This window comes from Danio aesculapii, chromosome 10 (assembly GCF_903798145.1).
Source record: "Danio aesculapii chromosome 10, fDanAes4.1, whole genome shotgun sequence".
Lineage (NCBI taxonomy): Eukaryota > Metazoa > Chordata > Actinopteri > Cypriniformes > Danionidae > Danio > Danio aesculapii.
Genome location: NC_079444.1, coordinates 9,375,697 through 9,397,037, shown reverse-complemented (window position 1 = coordinate 9,397,037; position 21,341 = coordinate 9,375,697). Strand labels below are relative to the sequence as shown.

The following is a 21,341-nucleotide window of genomic DNA, read 5'->3' as shown; positions in this document are numbered from 1 at the left end:
AGTATTGTGAGACCAATAACTTTGATCTAAACCAAAACTGAAACCACTAAACCTGACCTAAAACCAGATTGGATATATTTGGTTCTATACTCTGAAACCGTGAGGTGTTCAACTAGCAACAGGCATGTTAACTCAAATAAATGTGTCTTGAGGTGTTAAATAGGTTGAAAGTAACTGGATAACACCTTTATATTGGTGGTTTCTTTTGTTTTTATTCTGTTAATAATAACATTGCAGCAACTAGTTTTAGAGTAGACTGTTGGCTTAGTGTCCATTTACACTTGTTTTTTATGGTCCCTGCAAATAGAAGTCCCTCAACAACTTCAGAGTGAAAGTCAGCATAACACTAAACCTAATCTAACAGTAAGTACTAATATTCATTTAATTCTCCATTCATTTTATTTTTCTGTACACTGTAAACCCAGCTGTTGTCATTACTAAAGATATTAAGTTAATATAACTTGACATTACTTAAAATGGCAAGTTTTGGCATCAAAACTTAAACTGTTGTGTTTAATTTATACTCTTTAGGCAGCAAAAAACTTTTAATTAATATTTTAAGTTCTCTGAACTTAACATTTTAGTTTCTTTAAACGATTCACCATGTCTGTAAATGATTGGTTGCACTTGAAATTCTGCTTTGACAACTGCACTGATTGGTCAATATATGTTTTATGACACAAGGTGGTCATTTTGCTTGTGATGCTGAATTTTGCTGAAGCGCAGCAGGACAGAGGCACTACCTGAACCCATGTGACGAAAGAGAAAAGTCAAATTAGTAAGTAAGATTATTAAATTGGGGCAGTGGGTAGCGCTGTCGCCTCACAGCAAGAAGGTCGCTTGTTCAAGTCCCAGCTGGGTCAGTTGGCATTTCTGTGTGGTGTTTGCTTGTTCTCCCCGTGTTGGCGTGGGTTTTCTTCGGGTGCTCCGGTTTCCCCCACAGTCCAAATACTTAAAGTATAGGTGAATTGGGTAAGCTAAATTGTCCGTAGTGTGTAGTCCTGGTCCTCGTAGAGCGTAGAGCGTTGGGCTAACGACCCACCTCGTAAAACTGATGAAACACCAACACGGTGCGGCTAAATATCAACTTCGATATAAATGGCACTGGAAGTAAGTAAAGAACATAAAAGCTTTAAAATTTGGAAGTTTAGTCTATAAGCCATTTTAAGTTATCTGTACTTAAACATTTATATTAATTCAATGAAGAGACCACATTTGGTCAACTCAATTAATTGAGCTGTTGATTTCCCATTACTCAAACTAACTGAGGGAATCACTTTCCTCAAATAATTTGAGTAATCTCAACTTATTAGGGTTTACAGTGTAGGGAAATTGATTTTTAACAATACCGGATAAACTTTCAATAGTCTCTTGTACGCTTTGGGGTTGTTGATCAATTGTATATGCTTTTACTTACCCATCTGTTGCCATTAATTCAGCTTACTTTTAAAACAATCATGTTTAATGAAAGAATTTATTTATGTAAACTGCATTTCCCATGATCCTGTGCAGAAAACTCCACCAATCAGACCCACTCCTGCAGTGCCACAAATCAACTAGGCTTTCAAAATATTTTTCTATGGAATACATTTGTTTTTATAGATACAACCAACAAATTGACTACTAGTTATATTTCTCTATTGTTTCTGATTCAACTGTCACTCAAAATGCTGTTGAGTAAGTCTTCCACCTTTGTCTTTTTGTCTTGATTTTCAAATTCTTCTTTGCTTTAAACCACCTACTAAGGGCCATACTATTGTCAACCGAATGAGTTCACACTTGACCATTTGTCTTCTTTCACCATATTCTTCTTGTGTTTGCTTTAAGTGACCATAAAAACTGCAAGTGTGAAGACATTTTCATTACCCAATTGCAAGCACTTGTCGTGCACTAATTGTCACGCTATAGTTGACAGAATGAGCCTATAGTTGACACGCTATAGTTGACACTCACACTTGACCACTTGTCTATTTGCATGATGTATTTCCAGCATTTGGCTCAAGTGTTTTCACAATGTGCATTCAGCTAAAGTCTGTTTGAACTAGGGTATGTGTATTGTATCAGTTGCAAAACTTCTAACAGATGCCTCTCTCACACACACACAGAATGGAATAATTTTTTTTAACATGTTACATAGCCATCAAACTATAATAATGACATAGTATTTATAATTAAATGTTTGTGTCGTTTTAGTCTGAACTAAACATGACAGAAAAAGTGTGGTTTGTATTTTTATTATTTGAAAAAACTTGATACATCTTTTAGTGGCCCGTCTGATTTTAGTTAGAAAATGCAGAACAAAAAGCAGCTAAGTTTCACTTATATATTTTACTTATATAGATAAACAAAGGCAAAGCCAAAGAATTATATTTCCATACTATTATATAAGACTAGTACTGTAATAATTGGGTGTAGCAACAGAGGTGAGGATCTAAATAAAATACAGCTTTATTTAGAATCGTCATACAGGCAAGGTCAACGCTGGCACAGAAGGGAGCATATAGTTAATCCAAAAAGTTGTCAATATAGCAGGTGAATGGTCAAGGCAAGAAGCAAAACAAACAGAAACAGTAAACAAACAAATGTAAAAAACACAACTAAGCATCCAAGGAACATTTACGTAATGCACACTACAGTAACAAGACTAAAGCCACAGTCACACTGCTTCTCCACTTAAACTTCCACTTATATGCATACAAATGTGGCAGACCAGAAACCCAAGCTCGTGTCCCAAGTTTCGCATTTCACTGAGCTGCAAAGTTTAAGCTTGGTGAACTCCGACCTGCGAAATCGCATTACGTGACTGCATGAAACCAACTAAAGATCAAAAATTTTAAATATGGACCAATTGCTTGCTTTTTAAAATGTCTAATCATCTTGTTTAGGACTTGCGTTCTTGTGAAGACCGGTCTTGCCAGGTCCCCTCAAAAGAACGACCTCGGGAGATCGCGAAAACAGAGAACGTGTCCTATGAGAAATGAGATGCTGCGTTCTTCCAGATGGTCACATGACCTTCATGCATTTATAACAGAAAATTATTTAAACATTACAGCATTGATACAGCGATTTATTAATTTTCTTCTTTTCGCAATACATACTATGCATAAAGACCTTACAAATATACTTTGTACAATTCAAATAAAACTGATTTTTATACGAATTTAACTTAACCAGTTAAACTCTAGTGCTATTTTGGGATATCCGCCTGGATTTTGCCTACCCAAATTTAAAAGCTTCCCAAATCCACATGCAGAGGTGTAAATGCAAAAATTTGGTATCATTTTAAAGAAAAACCTTTGAATTTTCCTAAAACACTATTGAAAGTGTTTAAAATAACTGTATATGTTATCTGTGTTATAATAAACACCTAAAAAAAGGCGCTTTTTTTTTTTTATAAACTCCAATTTGAAAGTGTACCTTTTAGGTTCTGTGTGGTCTAGCTTGCTGTATTTAAATTTGGTAGTTCCTGCACATGTCTGCAATCATAGGAAAAAAGAAAAATGTCTCTACCATAATCTATGCAAAAGTTATTATATTCCAACTGATAAGTGGTGCTATACAAGCCACAGGGACCAATCATTGTTTTCATATTTCACTATTCTTTTGTTTGATCAAACATAATTCACTCTGTTTGGACCACGTCAGACATATAAAAGGATTACTTATGCACATCACCTCAAAAACAGAGGTGAAATGGCTCTGAAGCGCACAGCATAAGGTAAGAGATGACAGCTGTCTGTGCTATCTGGGGCTGCTTATTGATCAAAAATGTTTTGTTTTCACTTCTGCGCCATGGAAACACTGATTCATTCACAATTCATTCGACGACTGTTTGATATGAGAATATAATTCAGTAAAAAGAATGCTAGAACCGTATGAGCACCGGCAAGAGCTTTCATTTGAGCTATAACTTGTACATGTGTCATATATGAACCACATGAAAAATATGAAAATGAACCAATGTTCAATACCAAGCTCGGGTAACCAAAGTGATGCATATGTGCATAAAATATAGATTCTACACTTTCAAATGAAACCACTTAAGGGGGTCTGGTGCAATGCTAGCCCTTTAAATCTTAAAGCGAAAGTCAATGACATTTAACTGGTGGAGTTTAACTGGTTAATGTGTTATGCCTTTATTGGGATTTTCATGTTAATGTTTACTTTTACCGTCTCATTTAGAGAAACTTCTGACTGATAAATAAGTTATATTTCTGAACTTTAATAATAAGTCTACATAAAATGCTGCGCTTCACACCTCCAGTCGCAATGAATTCTAGAACTTCTAGAGCGAGTTTGGCGCACAAGTCTGCATCCATGCGTCCTCGATATCAAAAACACATCCGGGAACTTTCACGCGTCCTCCGTTCTTGCGGTCTTGAGTTTTGGAACTGAACTTCGGCAGCTGATAGACGTTACACGAGAACACAAGGACGCAAAAACGATGAAAAACGCATATTGAGAAACAACCAGGGTTAGTGACCCCTGCTTTAGACACTAATTTCCCAACCCAGGCTCATTATTGATATGTACCCCTGTATACATTTCTGGAGAGCGGCAAATTCGTCCCAGGAGGTATGTTTTTTTTTTTGTTTTTTTTGCAGTTCTTGTTTTTTTTGCGAATCTGCCAGAGACCGCTGTGTATACTTTTCCAGATCTCAAATTTCTCTCCTGAGTGCCATTTGCACCTGCTGTTCACGCATAAATCCACCAGAGGCAGCTTTCGACTGACTGACTGACTGACTGACTGACTGACTGACTGACTGACTGACCGATTTCCCCCATCCACCCCCTTCCCTAAACCCAACCGATAGTGTTTTCAAAAGCACAGTTTACCTGGCCACCACCTTCCCTATACCCAATCGACCGTGTTTCCAAAAGCAATCCAGAAAAACAAAAGCCCTCACCTGATTTTTACATTTTCAGATCTTACCACGTTCTCACCCTGTTATTTACGTGTCTATTTTATTTTTTGTCCTTTGTTTTACCTGCTTTATGGAACCGATCTTCGCCAGACTCTAACCCTATCATCGCGGTCAACTCCTCTCTGCATCTTAAGTCCGCCGTTGTACGTGGCGAGCCACTGGGGAAACCAGTAACAGCAGAAATGCCGTCCACATGGAGGTATGTGGGCAGCTGGTAGCGCAAAAAGAAACAGAAGCCATCGGTGGCGTCAACGTAGCATTCGTTTTAAAGACGAAATGCAGCCATACGTAACTCTGGCTACATAATTCGCACTCTGTAGGTACATTTTCACAATGAGCCTGTGTTGTCAAGAATTTCCTGTTAATCCACAAGCTCTCAAGTGACACCAAAAGTTGGTATGTGTTGAACAAGACTGCAAAGACAATATTCTTCTGGTATAAAAAGCCTTTCCATTTGCTAAAGCACAAATTACACACTTTGAATCAATTAATTAAGTGTGAAATGCTCTTACCTTCTTCCGAGCCTCTTTCTGTTTCTCTCTGAAGTCTTCTAATTTTTTGGCTTCCTCCCTCATAGTTTGGGCCAAATGCAGATGAGACAAACTTATGTTTTCTGTTTCTAAACATGCATATTAAAATTACAGGAATGTAACAGAACAATAAACTGCAATTATTCATTAACATCCAAAAATGAATGTTTCCTCATCATTTAATCACACTCGAGTGGTTCTAAATTTTCATGAATTTCTTTCTTCTGTTGAACACAAAACAAGATATTTTGAAAAATGTTGGGCAAAGGGCAACGCAGTGGCGCAGTAGGTAGTGCTGTTACCTCACAGCAAGAAGGTTGCTAGTTCGAGCCTCGGCTTGGTCAGTTGGCGTTTCTGTGTGGAGTTTGCATATTTTCTCTGCATTCGTCTGTGTTTCCTCCAGGTGCTCTGGCTTTCCCCACATTCCAAAGACATGTGGTACAGGTCAATTGGGTAGGCTAAATTGTCTGTAGTGTGTGAATGAATGTGTATGGATGTTTCCCAGGGATGGGTTGCAGCTGAAAGGGCATCCGCTGCGAAAAACATATGCTGGATAGGTTGGCAGTTCATTCCGCTGAGGTGACCCCAGATTAATAAAGGGACTAAGCCGAAACGAAATGAATGATGGGGAAAAGCAGCCATTGACATCCATTGCAGGAACACATAATACTATTGAAGCTAATGGCTGTTTTTTCCAACATTTATCAGTACATCTTATTTGGGTTTAAGAGAAAAAATAGGAAACACATACAAGTTTAGAACACAGTAAATGATGACAGAATTTTCATTTTTGGGTGAACTATCCCTTCAAAGTGTGAGAGTGTTTACTTACGTAATTTGAAAACATCAAGGGATCGTTTCAAGGTGCTGGAAACAGACAAAATTTAGATGAGTGAATGTTGAACTGAAGTCCACTTTGGCAAAAAAAACATTTGCTGACAGCATTGACTAGTACAAGCTACAGTAAATGTTTTTTTTACACCTAATGTCAAGAGGAAAAGCACTAACCACAAACCAACTACAGACATGTGACCAACACCGACAGTGTTTATCTTTGAATTGATCAGAAGTCAAACAGATCAGCGCTACATGTTCCATTGTCATCTTTATAAAGAGCATATTATCTAACCAGAACAACACAATGTGAGCAAATCATGGGTCATGACTTTCTGGCTAAACAAATCAAGCAGTTTAACATCCAAAAAAACAAGACCACAAACTAATAATTGAATGTGGTGCTTGACCAACTTGTAGCAGGCAAATGCAAGAGCCTGACTAGACCATTGCTAAAGAATTTTGAGTATTTTTACATCACTGTAAGGTCATTGCTTGGTAATAGTTTACTAGCTTAGCCCAGAAATTTCTCTTATATGGCTCAAGTTCCTCTTTTTAAATCTGATTACTTAAAATGAATGACCGGGCTTGGTAATACTTTACTTGTAGAGGGTGTTCATAAGACTGTCAGGAAACCTTCATAGTCATGAGATCACACGTCAATGAGATTGACATGTTATGCATGCTTATGACAAATGTTATTAAGTGTCATCCGCTCAGTTATGTCATTTTAGGTGACATTGTTTGTTATGATAATATATGTATATATTTTATACAGCTTATATATACAGTTGTTGAAGCCAAAATTATTAGCCCTCCTGAGAATTTTTTATTTCTTTCAAATATTTTCCAAATGATGTTTAACAAAACACAGAATTTTAACAGTATTTCCTATAATATTTTCCTACTAGAGAAAGTCTTGTTTGTTTTATTTCTCCTAGAATTTTTCTGCTATTTTTTAAAAACCATTTAAGGTCATATTGTTAGCCCCCTTAAGCAATTTTTTTTTTTTGATTGTCTAAAGAATAAAACATCATTATACAATGATTTGCCTAATTAGTTTAACCTGTCTATTTAACCTAATTAATCCAGTTAAGCCTTTAAATTTCACTTCAAGCTAAATACTAGTATCTTGATAGAAAATATCTAGTAAAATGTTGTGTAGTAATGTTGTGTATCACCATGGCAAAGATAAAAGAAATCAGTTATTAGAAATTAGTTATTAAAACTATTATGTTTAAAAATGTATTAAAAAAAGCTTATTTCCATTAAACAGAAAGAAGATTATAGGCGGGGAGGACAATTCTGACTTCAACTGTATATAAATGTTAATATTTCTGTTATTCTGTATGTATATAAAAATGGTCCAAAATTCAAATATAAATATTATCCTTTTGAGCATTTTCTTTCAAATGGTTAGGATAACAAATGGTTTTATTATTTTATTTGTGATAACTGAAAACATTGGTATTGTTGTCTAAAACTGAATATGAACATCTGATGTGGCACTTTTAAAAATATATTAAGCAAAATACTAAATGACGACAGTTTTATTTTAAATGTGGAAGAAATCAGTAGTTTGCCTAAAAAGAAGCACTGTTCTATTCAATCTATAAATTTTGATTCCAGAGAAATATTAGATATATTATTTTTCGAATTTTAAAGAGTTAGCCTTAAAGAGTTAGTTCATACAAAAATAAAAATTTTGTTTAAAGGTCTCAGAGGTTGGGAACGACATGAGAGTGAGTAGTTAATAACATAGTTTAAAAAATATTGTGAACTAAACCTTAATTTTTATTTATTTATTTGTTCAATGAAATTAACTTTTCTAGTCATCTCAACTTCCATCAAACAAAAAAAGACTAAACATTAAGTGAAACTTTGTATAAATAGAAACCTGATAAACTTATAAAAATAAGTTAAAGTAATATTTTACAGTGTAATACAAAAGCCCAAAGACACAATAATGCACTTTTACAATGCTTTTTGTTAATTCTGAAGAAATTTTTTTTTACTTTAACTGTAATTTGACATCAGTACTTACTTCATTTCACTGTGTCCACACACTTTTTTTGACAACCCCAGCAGCTCCTTGGCATACTTTTCTTCTATGGCAGCTCTGAAAAGTATGTTTTCATATTTTAGATGAATGATTTATATTATGATACTGATGCTAAAGATACAGATGAGTTTGTCAGTATGTTTGCTGAAATACATTTGTTAATATAATCTAAAAATAACTGATGAGTTGAACCATGAATACTGAGTCCTTCAGAAAAATATCAAGTATTGTGTTTTATGATTTCAATATAAAGAAAACGTTACCACAATTTTGAAGTTTAAACTGTACCCCAGCTTAATAATCGGAAACAAATTTAAGTAAACCTTTAATTTTTTTGTTAGATTTACATAACTTTGTGACTGTCATTATAGGATGCTGGACAACAGATTTGAGAATCCCTGTGCAGTTTATTATTAGTAGGAGTAGTCAGGCAGGCAATGGTCAGACAGGGAGCAAACAGGAGCATAAAGATAATCCAAGATCATAGCCAAAATCAGGCGAATTGTAGGGATGGCTGACGTGAAACTGATGTTTCGACACAGAGTCGAGATCCGGAAGCGCAAGTGTTTCAAAATACTGCACCGAAGCATGATCCGAAACACTCAGGTCACGTGACTAAGGTGATTCGAAACAACCAAGTCACATAACTAAAGTGTTTCGAAACACCAGGTCACATGACTAAAGTGATTCAAAGCATCGGCCATTTCATAAGTGTTTCGAGACCTGGCGAACCTGCGTTTGCCTGACAGGGTCAGAAAAAATTATATCTCATGTAGCCTAGTGGACCATTCGTGTGCACAGAATAACAGTGCTGCAAATGGCCCGAGTTCAAATTCCGACTTGTACAAATATTCTGAAATTGTGACTTGATGTATTTTAATAATGTTACTTTTTTCTGACTAAAACATAACACATTTATTCACAAAGTGTTCATACGGATGTCAGACCAATGTTAAAACAAAACACGTTACAAGAACAGAGCATTTAAAAACTAACATCTATAGCTGGATCACCAATGGGTTTGAACCCCTTATTTCAGCATGCTAGACAGGAACTCTCACCGCTTCACTAAATCACTTAAAACTTCAACTCTACAACATGGGGTTTAATACCTCAATTTGCTTAATGTTACTTTGTTAAAGTTGTTCCAGAGCAATATATAAAAAATGACCACTAGGTGTCACTGTAGAGACAAGTTTCAAAACGTTTCGAAGGTTCGACACATTTGCTTCGACTGTTTCAGTGTTTCATGAAGCCTCTCTTTGCCCACCACTAGGTAATCCAAGCTCATAGTCAAAAGCAGGCGAATGGTCAGTACAGGCAGCAAAGAATCAATAATGGAAAACAAGGCAAGGATCAAAACACAATAGGACTAGACAGGATTAGCGCTTCGTAATGCTACAGGTTAACAGTGAACAAGACTCAGCCAACTGTGTGAGAACGTGAGGTGTATAAATAGTTCAAGTAATAAGTCAATCATAAGTTTCATCTGTGTGTGTGTGTGTGTGTGTGTGTGTGTGTGTGTGTCAAGTGTCTGAATGATTTTCAAGATAAAATGACCATTATTTTATTATATTTTTACTATATTACATTACATTATTTTATAGATATTTTTTTAGATTTTACTTTTTGGAGAAACACTATTTAAGGCTCGTAAATCAAAAGTCAATGCTTTTAATATTTTTTTAATATTTAATAAAAAGTAATATAGTCATTTATAGGAAATACTACTGTTTTAACCATACTATAGTAAAGTGTATTATACTGTAGTATTTACAACACTTTGTTAATGAATGCTAGAGCAAACTGTAGTATTAACTATAGAAAATTGATGAGCTATAAGAATACTGTAATATACATTTTACTACAGTAAACTGTGGTGTGGTGAGCTGTAGTATAATATACCCTACACATAGGCGGAGGGTGAACAAACTCCAGGGTGAGGCTAATATATTCGCTGCTCTTTAATGCATTTAAAAAGATTTGCGACCGACCAAGAAGAGGTTTTAACATAAGCACCGCCTATCAACAAACGTCTATTATGTTCAACACGCACATTAAATTATTTTATTAAACTAACCCACTGATCTACACTACCAGTCAAAAGTTTGGGGTCAGTTTATTTATGTTTTATTATTATTACTTTTATTTAAAAATCTAATTAAAATTATTCTGTTCATCAAGACGGCGTTTATTAAATACTAAAAAATGTTTAAATACTTATTTATTAAATATTTATTAATTATTTACTGTATGCAGTTTCAAATGAAATTATTACTCCTTGTTGCTTTTACCAATAACAACAACAACAATAATAATAATAATAATAATAATAATAATAATAATAATAATAGAGTGATTTCTGAAGGATCGTGCGACTCTGAAGACAGAAGTAATAAAGCTGAAAAGCGGCTGCCTGGGTCGCCTTTGGATGTGCCGGCCCTGAGAATACGAAATCATTCTTTTTCATGAGGCCAATCGAAAACATTGTTATACCCCTCTCGTTATACTCATTTGTCGTTTTATGTCCCTGACTAGCAAATCAGAATAGTCCGCTGGCCAGCACTTTTGGTTTGGTTTTTAGAGCAGCTGCTAACTCCAGTAATAAACAGCGCTCAGTGCAACATGCGGAGGGGGACTTTAAATTTGATTGACAAACTTACAATAGCTGAAGTGTTGTGTTAGTCATCAACATTAAATTACATTCATATTACACCTTACACCTGTTACATGTTTTCAATGTATTTTTTTTTTTTGCTGCTATCTCCGTGGTCTCTGGCCAGGGGGAGGCTAAGCCTTCCCCAGCCTTACACACGCTCCGCCTATGACCCTACATAGTGGAAAACCACAATAGTGAGTCATTTGTATTATTAATATAGTTGTTAAATTACCATAGCAGACATAGAAATACCACAACAGATGAATTAATTTACTTCACAAAACAAAATACATGACACCCTGTAGTATTTACTATCATTACTATAGTATTTGTGTGGGGTACTTTAAAAACATTAAACATTGCTTAACAAAGTCAAATTGTCCATTTTGATAGCATGTTGACGTTAAATTCCAGGATTTGTTTCTGTAACTCCTTGACAAAACAGTAGCTCATGGAGAAAATTAAAACTGTAAATCATTTTCACATGAACAACAGGAAATCTTGCAACAATGCTAGCCATGGGACAATTTTTCCTCCTTTTTTATGAATTCGGTTACTGTAATTTCCCTGAAGCTAGACGCAAATACACTAAATATGGTTTTCAGGATTTTATAGCTGTGGGATGAAATAGTTTGAGGTGAAAAGAAAAGTGTGTTGTGATTCTAGTCAATATCTTACCTGGCTTTCATGAAGTCTTCGATTTCCTTACAGGTCCTTTTCCCATCATTCAAGTGTTGGATTATGGTGTCATATCCAGCTGTACAGGTGATATCGGTGTTCTGTACCAATAACACACAAAAATAGACAACAAATGTTTGCCAACCTCAATATTCAACACAAAGCTATATGGATGATCATAAATTCACCACTGTATCCTTTAGAAACACGGTGGTTTAAACTGTTGACTATCATTACACACATCAGTCTGTGTAATTTATGGGTCTGAGGGGCAGACATAGCATCATACCCAAAGCTACAGTCAACATAAAATACATACCAAAATAAAGCTAACAAAAACAATACTAAATTGCACCTTATTGCCTGCTTTGCCAAATAAAGTCTGTAACGTTCCCATACTGAAATTGCCAATAGTCAAAAACAAGAAGACACAATTCAGTATAAAACTGCCAACATATTATTTTACTTGTATGTTTTTTAGTGTAATATTTTAAAACTGTTTGGTTATCTCAATAAGGCAACTCAATGTGTTGACCACACTTCCCTTAAGGAAATCAACGTTGTTTCGTTATGTGAGACGGTCGACCTCAAACTAAAAAATTTTAAAAGTTGTTAAATATATCGAATCAGAGTAAGTTGGATATTATTTAGTATAACACAAATTAAACAGTATCTTAATTATATTTTAACTAAGCAATGACTTCATGCCTTGCCCAAAACACGAAAACCTTACCCAGAAATTATCCTTGAAATGTTGTTCTCTCATTGCTGCTGCCGTTTTGCTCACTGCGAAAGTGACTGTGAAGTTCCGTATCAAGTCTGTAATAAACCCAGTGACTGATTTCACATCAGCGTGATGGTTTGCTGCACATAAAGCGTTAAAGAAACACGCCTCAGGGTCCTAAACTCGCGTCTTAATCACGTCTGTCCCGAGAGCGAGAGTTGCTGTGGAACAGAAAACGGACCCTCAGGCTTTAGTAGACTTTTTCACCATCTAGTGACCGAACTATGAAGTTGCAATCGTGAATTACACGAAAAAAGCACGATCTAACCAATCAATTTTGGATTGTGTATGTCTAACATTGCAACACACACAAAAAAAGACTTTAAAAATTACATTTAGATCATGTTTGTTGAATATTGTCTCGAATTTTGTGATTTGAGGGCCCAAAGCATATTCCAGGTTCCAAACGTACCACCAACTTACTTTTGTTACTTTTATTATCAGGGATGGGCAAAAATACATTACCAAAATAAAATACCAAATGCCTTCTTTTTAGGTGTATCAAAATAGACTACATCAGCCACAAATGTATCAAGATAAAATGCTGTATTTTTGTATTTTAAAAAATACTACAAAATACTTTTACGAGTGAGCATGAACCACTTTGCAACTTTGCAAACCTTCCATGAATAGGCCTTTTCGATCAATCTCTTCACTGTTAAATGTAAAGTAAGCAATATTTGGTAACAACAGCGGTTCTCTGAGCATGAGTAGATATCTATACATTTTTTCACTTGTTTCTTTTTTATTCATTTAGTATATTTTAATATAAATTTAATACAGAAAGCCCTGTTCAATGCATATAATGAGTTCAAATATAGTATCTGTTGTTTATGTTTCCACCCACTGTGTGGCCAGTAAAATTTATATAATATGTATCAGGATTATTCAATCTCTTAACATTGTTATATTTTAAAACATTTACATATGAAGTCTTTAATTTTTTTCACAGAATTTTTCTTAAATCTAGATTTATGCAATTGAACTCTTCAGTGAATATTATTTCTGAAAACTAAAAAACAGTTAGTCATTTCCATATGTAATTTTATACAATTTCTGCACAACATAAAAACATGACATCTCAAATTTACTAAAAAAAAAAAAAAAAAAAAACATAAATTTTTGTAAATAAAGTCTTCATATATATCCTGTTGATGCCGCATAACCAGAGTCAGGTGTTTTTTACTAGTCTGCATAGACTGAATTGCTGTATTATTATTTGTGTTTCATATATTGTCCCACTTTGACATCTTTAGGCAGACATATTTTCTCTTCATTGACTACACTGGAAATTTAAACAGCCAGTGAAGTATTGTAGGTACTGCCATGCATCATTTTCTTCTATACTCCAAGCATTATCCACCTTCTTTAATATAAAAAAAAAAATCTGTTCTAATCTCAAGTCTAGGCAAATAACTGAGAAAGCTTCAATCTAAGGCTGCATTTTATGATGTCATCATGTAGATTCATTTTACAGTATTTTGAACTACAAAAATACAAGACGCTAAAGTATTTTGATATAAAATATTAACCCATTTTCATCATCTCTTTCTAAAATACAAAAAATTACAAAATACTATTTTGTATTTGAAATATGTATTTGAAATCAGAAAAACTGCTGGTAACCGCTATATATATATATATATAATTTGCTTAGTTCATTTAAGAGAAAATTCAATCAAATATTAATTGATAATAACATTCTGTCATTTATTTCTTTTACAAACTCAATATACTCGTTTAAATCCTTTATGATTCCTTCTTCTGTTGAACACAAAAGGATATTTTGAAAAATCCTGAAATCCTCTAACCATTGACTTACATAATATTTTTTCTTTCTTTCTATGGACATCAGTGGTTTCAGCTTTCTTCAAAATATCTGCTTTTGAGATATTTAACAGAAGCAAAGAACTCATAAAGGCATAGAACCAATTGAAGGTAAGAAAACAGCGAGTATATTTTCAATTTTGGGTGAACTATCCCTTTAACCCCCTTTCATAACCCCTTAGGGTAAATTCTGTAAATAAGTCAATGCTGCATGTTCTAAAGCCTTTCTTAAAGCTACAGTGCTGCTTTAAAGTTTATGAAAATGTGAATAATTGTTATGAAGAGCTTGGTAAATATTTATCACAACTAGCTTATTACCTGCCCATTAGTAAGATATTGACTGTTTATTTGTGCTTAAGTACATATTCTCCATAATATTCTACGTCTCTGATACCAGTACCTACAGTAAATATACCTTAATCACTTTTAATAAGCAGCATATTGAGACAAAAGTCATGGTTTATTAATAGCAGGAATTGTACCTTTAAATAAAGTCACCAATACTTTAGATCAAAGGAGCTCAAACTTTTTCTTATGAATGGTCAAAAACCAAACTTAATTGGGCTGAAGGTAAATAGTTGCCATGAGAAATTTCCTGGTTTGTTTAATAAATGTTTAAAAAAAAAAGAAAATTAGTGAGAAAATCCTAAACTCATGTCTAATTCACGTCTGTCCCGAGACAGCTGTGTGGAAAAGAAAACGGACCCTCAGACTTTACTGAACTTTTTCACCATCTAGTGACTGAACTATGAAGTTGCAATTGTGAATTACACGAAAGTAGGACGGTGAAACCAATCAATAGCTTTAAATAGTCACCAATTCTTAATTGAGACTAGTGGGCCGAAGGTAAATATAGTTGCCTTGGATAATTTCCTAGTTTATTTAATAATGTTAAAAAAAAAAAAGAATAGAAAAAATTACTTTATATTACAGAATACATACAGAATAATACAGTATTTTTTAACATTTAATAATGAAGTTATTACAATAAAAACAAAACAATCACATATATAACAGAATTACACTACTTGATTTGCTTCTGCATGCATAGTCCTCTATCCATCGAGTGACTGTATTTAAAATCAGATTTATTTACATTTACTTATAGTTTGCCTTTTTTTGACGTTCAGCAATAAAACAAACAAAAAAGGTTACGCCAAATTAGAAATGACGATCTCTGTGTTAAAGGCATTCGCCCCAACCCTCACCATCATACTCACTTCTCCTCTCAAATGGGATGGTGGGCTAAATTAAAGGTTACAATGGGCCAACATTGGCCTGCGGACCCTACTTTGGGCGTCTTTGCTTTAGATATTTGAATTATCCACAATACGAAAAAATTCTAATTACATTTACTACAAGATTATTTTAATATAACTGCGTATCTAGAAACATTTTTACTGTTTAAAATAGCTGAAACAAGTTGTAAACATTTGAATAGTTCATTAATTCAACTAAAGCTACCTTTCAAATGTCTGTAGTCTGTATGTTTTGTATTATTGCTTTTGAAATATGCTTCTTATGCTTTAAATAAATTTAATAAACTTTACTTTAAATAAATCAATTCATAAATATTACAATTATAATTTTACCTGTTTTTTTATTGTTTGCTGATTATTAATATTGAAATAAGGGCTGCTTAATATATGTGTGGAACCTGCGAAACTATACATGTTCAGCAGCAAATATGTAACTCAAAATAAACAATCGTTGTCCATTTCCATCAACTTTATTGAAAATTCAGGGCACAAGCTAAAACCAGTCATCTTTCTATCCAACCCCTTTTAAAACCAACACGTTGAAACGCTCAAATAGAAAAGGCATCATACAATTGACAACTACTTTAATAAAACCTTAAAATGGCAGGATAGGCAGGAGTGGGGTGAAAATCTGTTTTAAAAAGAGCATCCAGGTTGTCAGTGGCAGGACTTATGTCCTCTTCACGGCATCGTCGATCTCACTTATCTGCTCTTTAAGTTGGTTCCACTGCTCTGGGTTGAGTGAAATACCTGTAATAAACACAAAAATACAACTTTAAAAAACTAACAACATTACACCCTTATGCACAAAAAATCTAAATAACCGTTGTTACAGACTGTGTGAAAAAATGTGTGAAAAAGTTTTTTGGTAGTGCACATTCTTATTCTTACAGTTTCAAGAAGTTAAACCACTGAAAGCATTTTTTTTTTTGGTAATCTTCAATCAAAGCCTGACCATTTGCTTCCATGTTTGGAAAGGCGTCAGTCGACGTCAGTTTGATGGCTACAGCCACAATATTCTTAAACCACACCCCTTCTAACCATTAGTTTGCTATAAGGGAATGATGTGCAAAAAAAGCGCTGCCCCATACTTAATATTCTGTTTTAGTTGGAAGTACATCAACATACTCAAAAGTCTCAGCAACTTCACATTGACATAAGTATATGAATTGATTTAATATATATACATGCAAGTGTACATGAAAACTATAGACACTACAATGTAGGGCTGTACTATCTATTGTTTGAGCATCAATATCGCAATGTGTGTATCCGCAATAGTCACGTCGCAGGATTAGATTATTGTTATTTTTTTTTATTATTAAAGAATAAAAGATAAATACTATTTTTGAAAATTATTTACACAGTGATGACCATGTTATTTTACGTTTGTTTGTGCAATTTCTGTAGTTGAATACTGTTAGACCCTCCAGAAAACTATAAAGCAGTGTTATTAACTTTTATTTTTGCTCTGACATGTTTAGATATGCTTGTAATTTATTTTATTTCATGATAAAAAAAGAGTTGATCCCTCAAGTCGATCTAAATGAATGAAATCTTTCCAAATAGAGCTATTCAAATCATCTGGTGAAATTATATTCATATTGCAACATATATTGCAGCAAAACAAAATATCACAATGTCAGATTGTTCCAATACTGTGCAGCTAAACCAAAGACTATAGAATACGCAAGATTTGTCACTTGTATAACTTTGAATAGGGAAGTTTAACAGTCAATATGGCGAATGAAGCCCCGCCTTCTAGTACAGGAGCCAATCAGCGATCGCTATAGACTGACATTTCTCCAGGGGAACATAAAAATGCTATTTTATCAGCATTTATTTTTAAACATATATTAAAATATTTGTGTAATGATCATACTAAAATAAACAGCTAATAGTTATTTTTCTGAGCTAATTAAATCTCAATGTCAAGGTGCAAACATTTAGATGTTAAAACACAACAAATGTCTGAAAACATCGGCAGATATTCTGATTCTTATTGGCTGTTTGCCTTTTGTTTTCCAGCATTTGTTTTTATTTTCAGCTCTAGTTTCACCCGGCTCCATCTGATTGGTCAGATTTGGATAAACAGCCTATGCATGTTGCATTGAATGCTTGGCACATAAAATTAGCTTAATTAATTCTCTGCGATGTGGATATTGCATAAATTATTATCACAATAACAATAATTATTTCCATATATTGTGCAGCCATAATTTGAACCGCTGATAAAACAACCACATACCTTTCCTGCCTGGTTTCATTTCACCCTCTTGGTCCATCCAGTATTCCCGGATATCAATAAGCACCTTTCCTTTAAAATCCCGAACACTCACATACCTCATCTTTCCTATCTTTAAAAGAAAAAAATACTATGAAAAACACATACATGATGTATATAGAATTCAGTAAAGTTAAACATGCATGTCATTTCATCTCAGTTAAATTCTTCACCTGGAACATATTATCATTTTTATTGCTGCTGCTTTTGGAGGCAGATGAACTTTCTCCGCTTTTTTGTTTTTTTGATGGTTTCTCTGGTGTTGCCTGCTTCTTTCTCTTGGCCTGAAATACAAAATTTTATTGAATGCAAAATGAGTGACAGACTATTAAGGCCCTGATTTCTCCACTAATTCGTAATATATTTGTTTTTCAATTAAGGCAATATGTTAGAACCACTGCTGCTTAAAAGCAAGCAAATAAGCAAATGCCTAACTTGATGATGATGTAAAAAGTGTGGAATCATGGGATATGTTGTATTCACTTCACTACCACAGCCAATGAAAGTCAATCAGAAAAGACTCACACAGAAATCAACTTCATTGATGTGGTAATCAATTCAAGTTTTATAAACATTGTGATTTTATCATTTAAATCTACATTTAATAGATTTACTTTTATTGAAAAAAATTATGAATACAGAAATCTTAAATACTGTGCCTTTAAGACAAAATCAAATGGATGAATCAAGGACTTCAAATTAATTCAGGCCAATACAAAGCTAGTTCCAGGAATTCAAAACATCTGAGCACTGTTAGCAAACATGGGAACCTACATGGGAAAACTAGATTGCTGTTGGAAGTGATGTTAGTGAGGCCAGCAGGGGGCACTCAATCTACATTGACTCTGTGAGTCCTAACACCCCAGTAAAGTGAAGGGGACACTATACTGTCAGTGAGTGCAGCCTTTTGTTAAACAGAGATCCTGACTTTCTGTGGTCATTAAAAATCCCATGGCACTTCTCGTAAAGTGTAGGGGTGTAACCCTGGTGTCCTGGCTAAATTCCCTCTGTCTGCCCTTACCCATCATGGCCTCCTAATCACTCCCATTCGCCGAACTGGCTCTATCACTGTCTCTCCACTTCACCTATAACTGGTGTGTGGTGAGCACACTGGCGCCATTGTCATGTGGCTGCTGCACACTGGTGGTGGTGTGGAGAGACCCCCCTCATGCATGATTGTGGATGAGTGCTTTGGGTGTATGGCCATACACAGTAAATGCGCTATATAAATACACATTACACTGCAACACAAAAAAATTACACTTGTTACTTGTTCAAACCATTTATTTAAAATGAGTTGAAATGACACAATTCTTTAGTTTTTTTTTTGACAACTTAATTGTTCTATGTTCAATCCACTTAAATTTTTAAGAACAATTAAGTTAACTTGATCAATTTGTGTTAGGAGAACAAAAAGGAGATGTTTGTGATGATGGACATGCTATTTGAGGCAGCTTTCGGCTGATTGGACGTTCAAGTCTTAACAAGGACCCCAGCATTTTTAACTGTAAATACAGCACTGGCTGCAGCTGTTTAAATATAGTTGGTTTAGTCTTTCAAGTTGTAAATCCAATGACACTGGTAGTGAAGATTCTCTCTGACAAATCAATAATCAGTTATGTGTGTACATCATTTTGTAAAGATATTATTCGATTGGCCCCTCACCTGAGAAGGTACAAAATATTACCAGGTACTCTGTACAAAATTCAGAGGAAAAGCCCACAAAAATGAGCCGTACCTAACTAAACCATGCCGTACCATGAAGTGAAAAAGAGCCTTTAGTGTAGTTTTTAATCCACAACAACTATGTCATGTTTACGTTGAACTGACACATATTTACATTTCTGAATAACTATTTGAAGAAATAGATAATTCCTGAATTCTTAATAAATGGACATTATGTTTTATTCTTTCCAAAAAACAAAATACATGAATGTGACAACTCTGTAATTACAACTTTATAAGTGGGAATGTTTCAATAGCATTTGAAGATGGCATTACCTGACTTATAGAAACACAGGTATTAAATAAACTATTGAATTATGTCTACATTATTTACTTCAGTGTTCGTCATCTTGGAAAGATTTTTTGTCATAACTACAAAAGGCAGTTTCAAGGTATTTCCTTAATAAAAGTTCACTCTAGCGGCTGATTGCAAACACTGAGCATAGTTTTGACATTATTTTGCTCAAAATGGCAGAATTTGCCCTAAATGGGCCTTTAGAGTTTCTATATCAACAATTTACTGTTCTGACAACAACAACAAAAAAAACAAACAGGTGGTTATTCTGAAGAAATAACAAATAAGGTTGGATGCAGTGTGATTTTCCTGACTTTGTTTAAAGAGTAATGTTGGGTTGGTTTCGTTCATTTCTATACCTTCGTGTCAACTTCACTGTCCGAATCGCTGCCTGAGGTTGAAGACAGCACTTCCTTTGACTTCGGCATTCTGAAAACAACGACAATGCAATTTACACTAAAAACCAAAACACAACTGTGAGAATCATTAATATATTGACAAAAACAATGTGCATAATATACGTAAAGGTAACCATTTCCGACTGCATCCTCGTGCTTTGCAATGATGCTCTAACGTTAATATGCACGTCGTAATGCAACAAAATAGCAATTGATTAGGTTGTTTTAGGTTTAATTGCTGCTTCTTGCAGCTTTAAAATGTGTGGAAGAGAAAAGAGCCAAGGGGCGTCGGTCGTTGATAACTACTAGCCTAACGTTATAAGAACCAACAAGGCCGAATATGAACGCGCACCAAGATGGCCATTTGCCAACAGTTTCATTCAATGGGAAAAATCGGTTGTTTCAACATGTCGGTTAATTATCTAATCATGCTCGAATATTACGATCAGCTGCGTGTATCAAATAACTTACGTGATGTTGTAAGATAAATGTAGGGTGAACTGAGGTGAAACACAAGCCGATGCGCGCGATCGTCCCTTTCTGCAAAACCTGTGCTGAGCGCGCGCTCGCAGAATGTACCAGGAAGCGCTCTTAAAGAAGTGCATTATGGGAAGTGTAGTTTTTACTGTTCATGATTATTGTGGGCTTTTTTATTTAAAATTTTGATTATACGTTAATGTCAACTGTAATTTTATGTTAACAGTTTCAAAAATACGTAGTCTGTTTCTTTAGCAACCTACAGTCAAACTACTTTTGGAGGAGAATTGTCACAGAAATACTATACATGACGAGTTTACTTTGGCCTATAAATGTGAAATAAAAAATATAGGCTAGGCTCATACACGCTTCGAAGGGTCATTATCATTTTCGTACACTTTTATTCAGACACTATTTATTTAATTATTTATTTATTTATTTATTTATTTATTTATTTATTTATTTATTTACTTTGTCCTACTTACCACCCTCTCTGCCAAAAGGTGGCAACAACGCATCAACACACTGCAGTTGGGAAACATTTGTCAGACAACTAGCTTTTAAATGCAGGATGACATTTATTATTCAAACATATATGTCATTC

The 21,341-nt window shown here is 34.4% G+C and overlaps 2 protein-coding genes across 3 annotated transcripts in view; both read right to left on the bottom strand.

Moving 5' to 3' along the window:
* pstpip2 (proline-serine-threonine phosphatase interacting protein 2) overlaps positions 1-12,549 on the bottom strand; it is a 35,373-nt gene extending 22,824 nt beyond the window's left edge. For both annotated transcript variants that reach the window (XM_056467527.1, XM_056467528.1), the window contains exons 1-5: positions 12,422-12,549; positions 11,689-11,789; positions 8,334-8,408; positions 6,288-6,322; positions 5,438-5,544 (exon numbers count right to left, since the gene is read on the bottom strand). In XM_056467527.1, coding sequence (XP_056323502.1) covers positions 5,438-5,544; positions 6,288-6,322; positions 8,334-8,408; positions 11,689-11,789; positions 12,422-12,454 — 351 coding nt within the window. In that variant the 5' untranslated portion in view covers positions 12,455-12,549. The remainder of the gene's footprint in view (positions 1-5,437; positions 5,545-6,287; positions 6,323-8,333; positions 8,409-11,688; positions 11,790-12,421) is intronic.
* A 3,460-nt stretch (positions 12,550-16,009) lies between these two features.
* Positions 16,010-20,842, bottom strand: sub1a (SUB1 regulator of transcription a). The gene is made up of 5 exons (XM_056467625.1): positions 20,732-20,842; positions 20,222-20,291; positions 18,016-18,126; positions 17,807-17,915; positions 16,010-16,308 (listed from the first exon to the last, which is right to left on the bottom strand). The coding sequence occupies exons 2-5, from the start codon at positions 20,288-20,290 to the stop codon at positions 16,229-16,231; spliced, it is 369 nt and encodes a 122-aa protein (XP_056323600.1). The 5' UTR covers position 20,291; positions 20,732-20,842; the 3' UTR covers positions 16,010-16,228.
* Positions 20,843-21,341: the final 499 nt, after the last annotated feature.

Excerpts from the sequence above, each read along its gene's own strand:
- sub1a (XM_056467625.1), bottom strand. The coding sequence starts at position 20,290 with ATGCCGAAGTCAAAGGAAGTGCTGTCTTCAACCTCAGGCAGCGATTCG. Across the intron at positions 18,127-20,221 it reads ACAGTGAAGTTGACACGAAG|GCCAAGAGAAAGAAGCAGGC; the intron begins GTATAGAAATGA and ends TTTGTATTTCAG. Across the intron at positions 17,916-18,015 it reads AAAATGATAATATGTTCCAG|ATAGGAAAGATGAGGTATGT; the intron begins GTGAAGAATTTA and ends TTTCTTTTAAAG.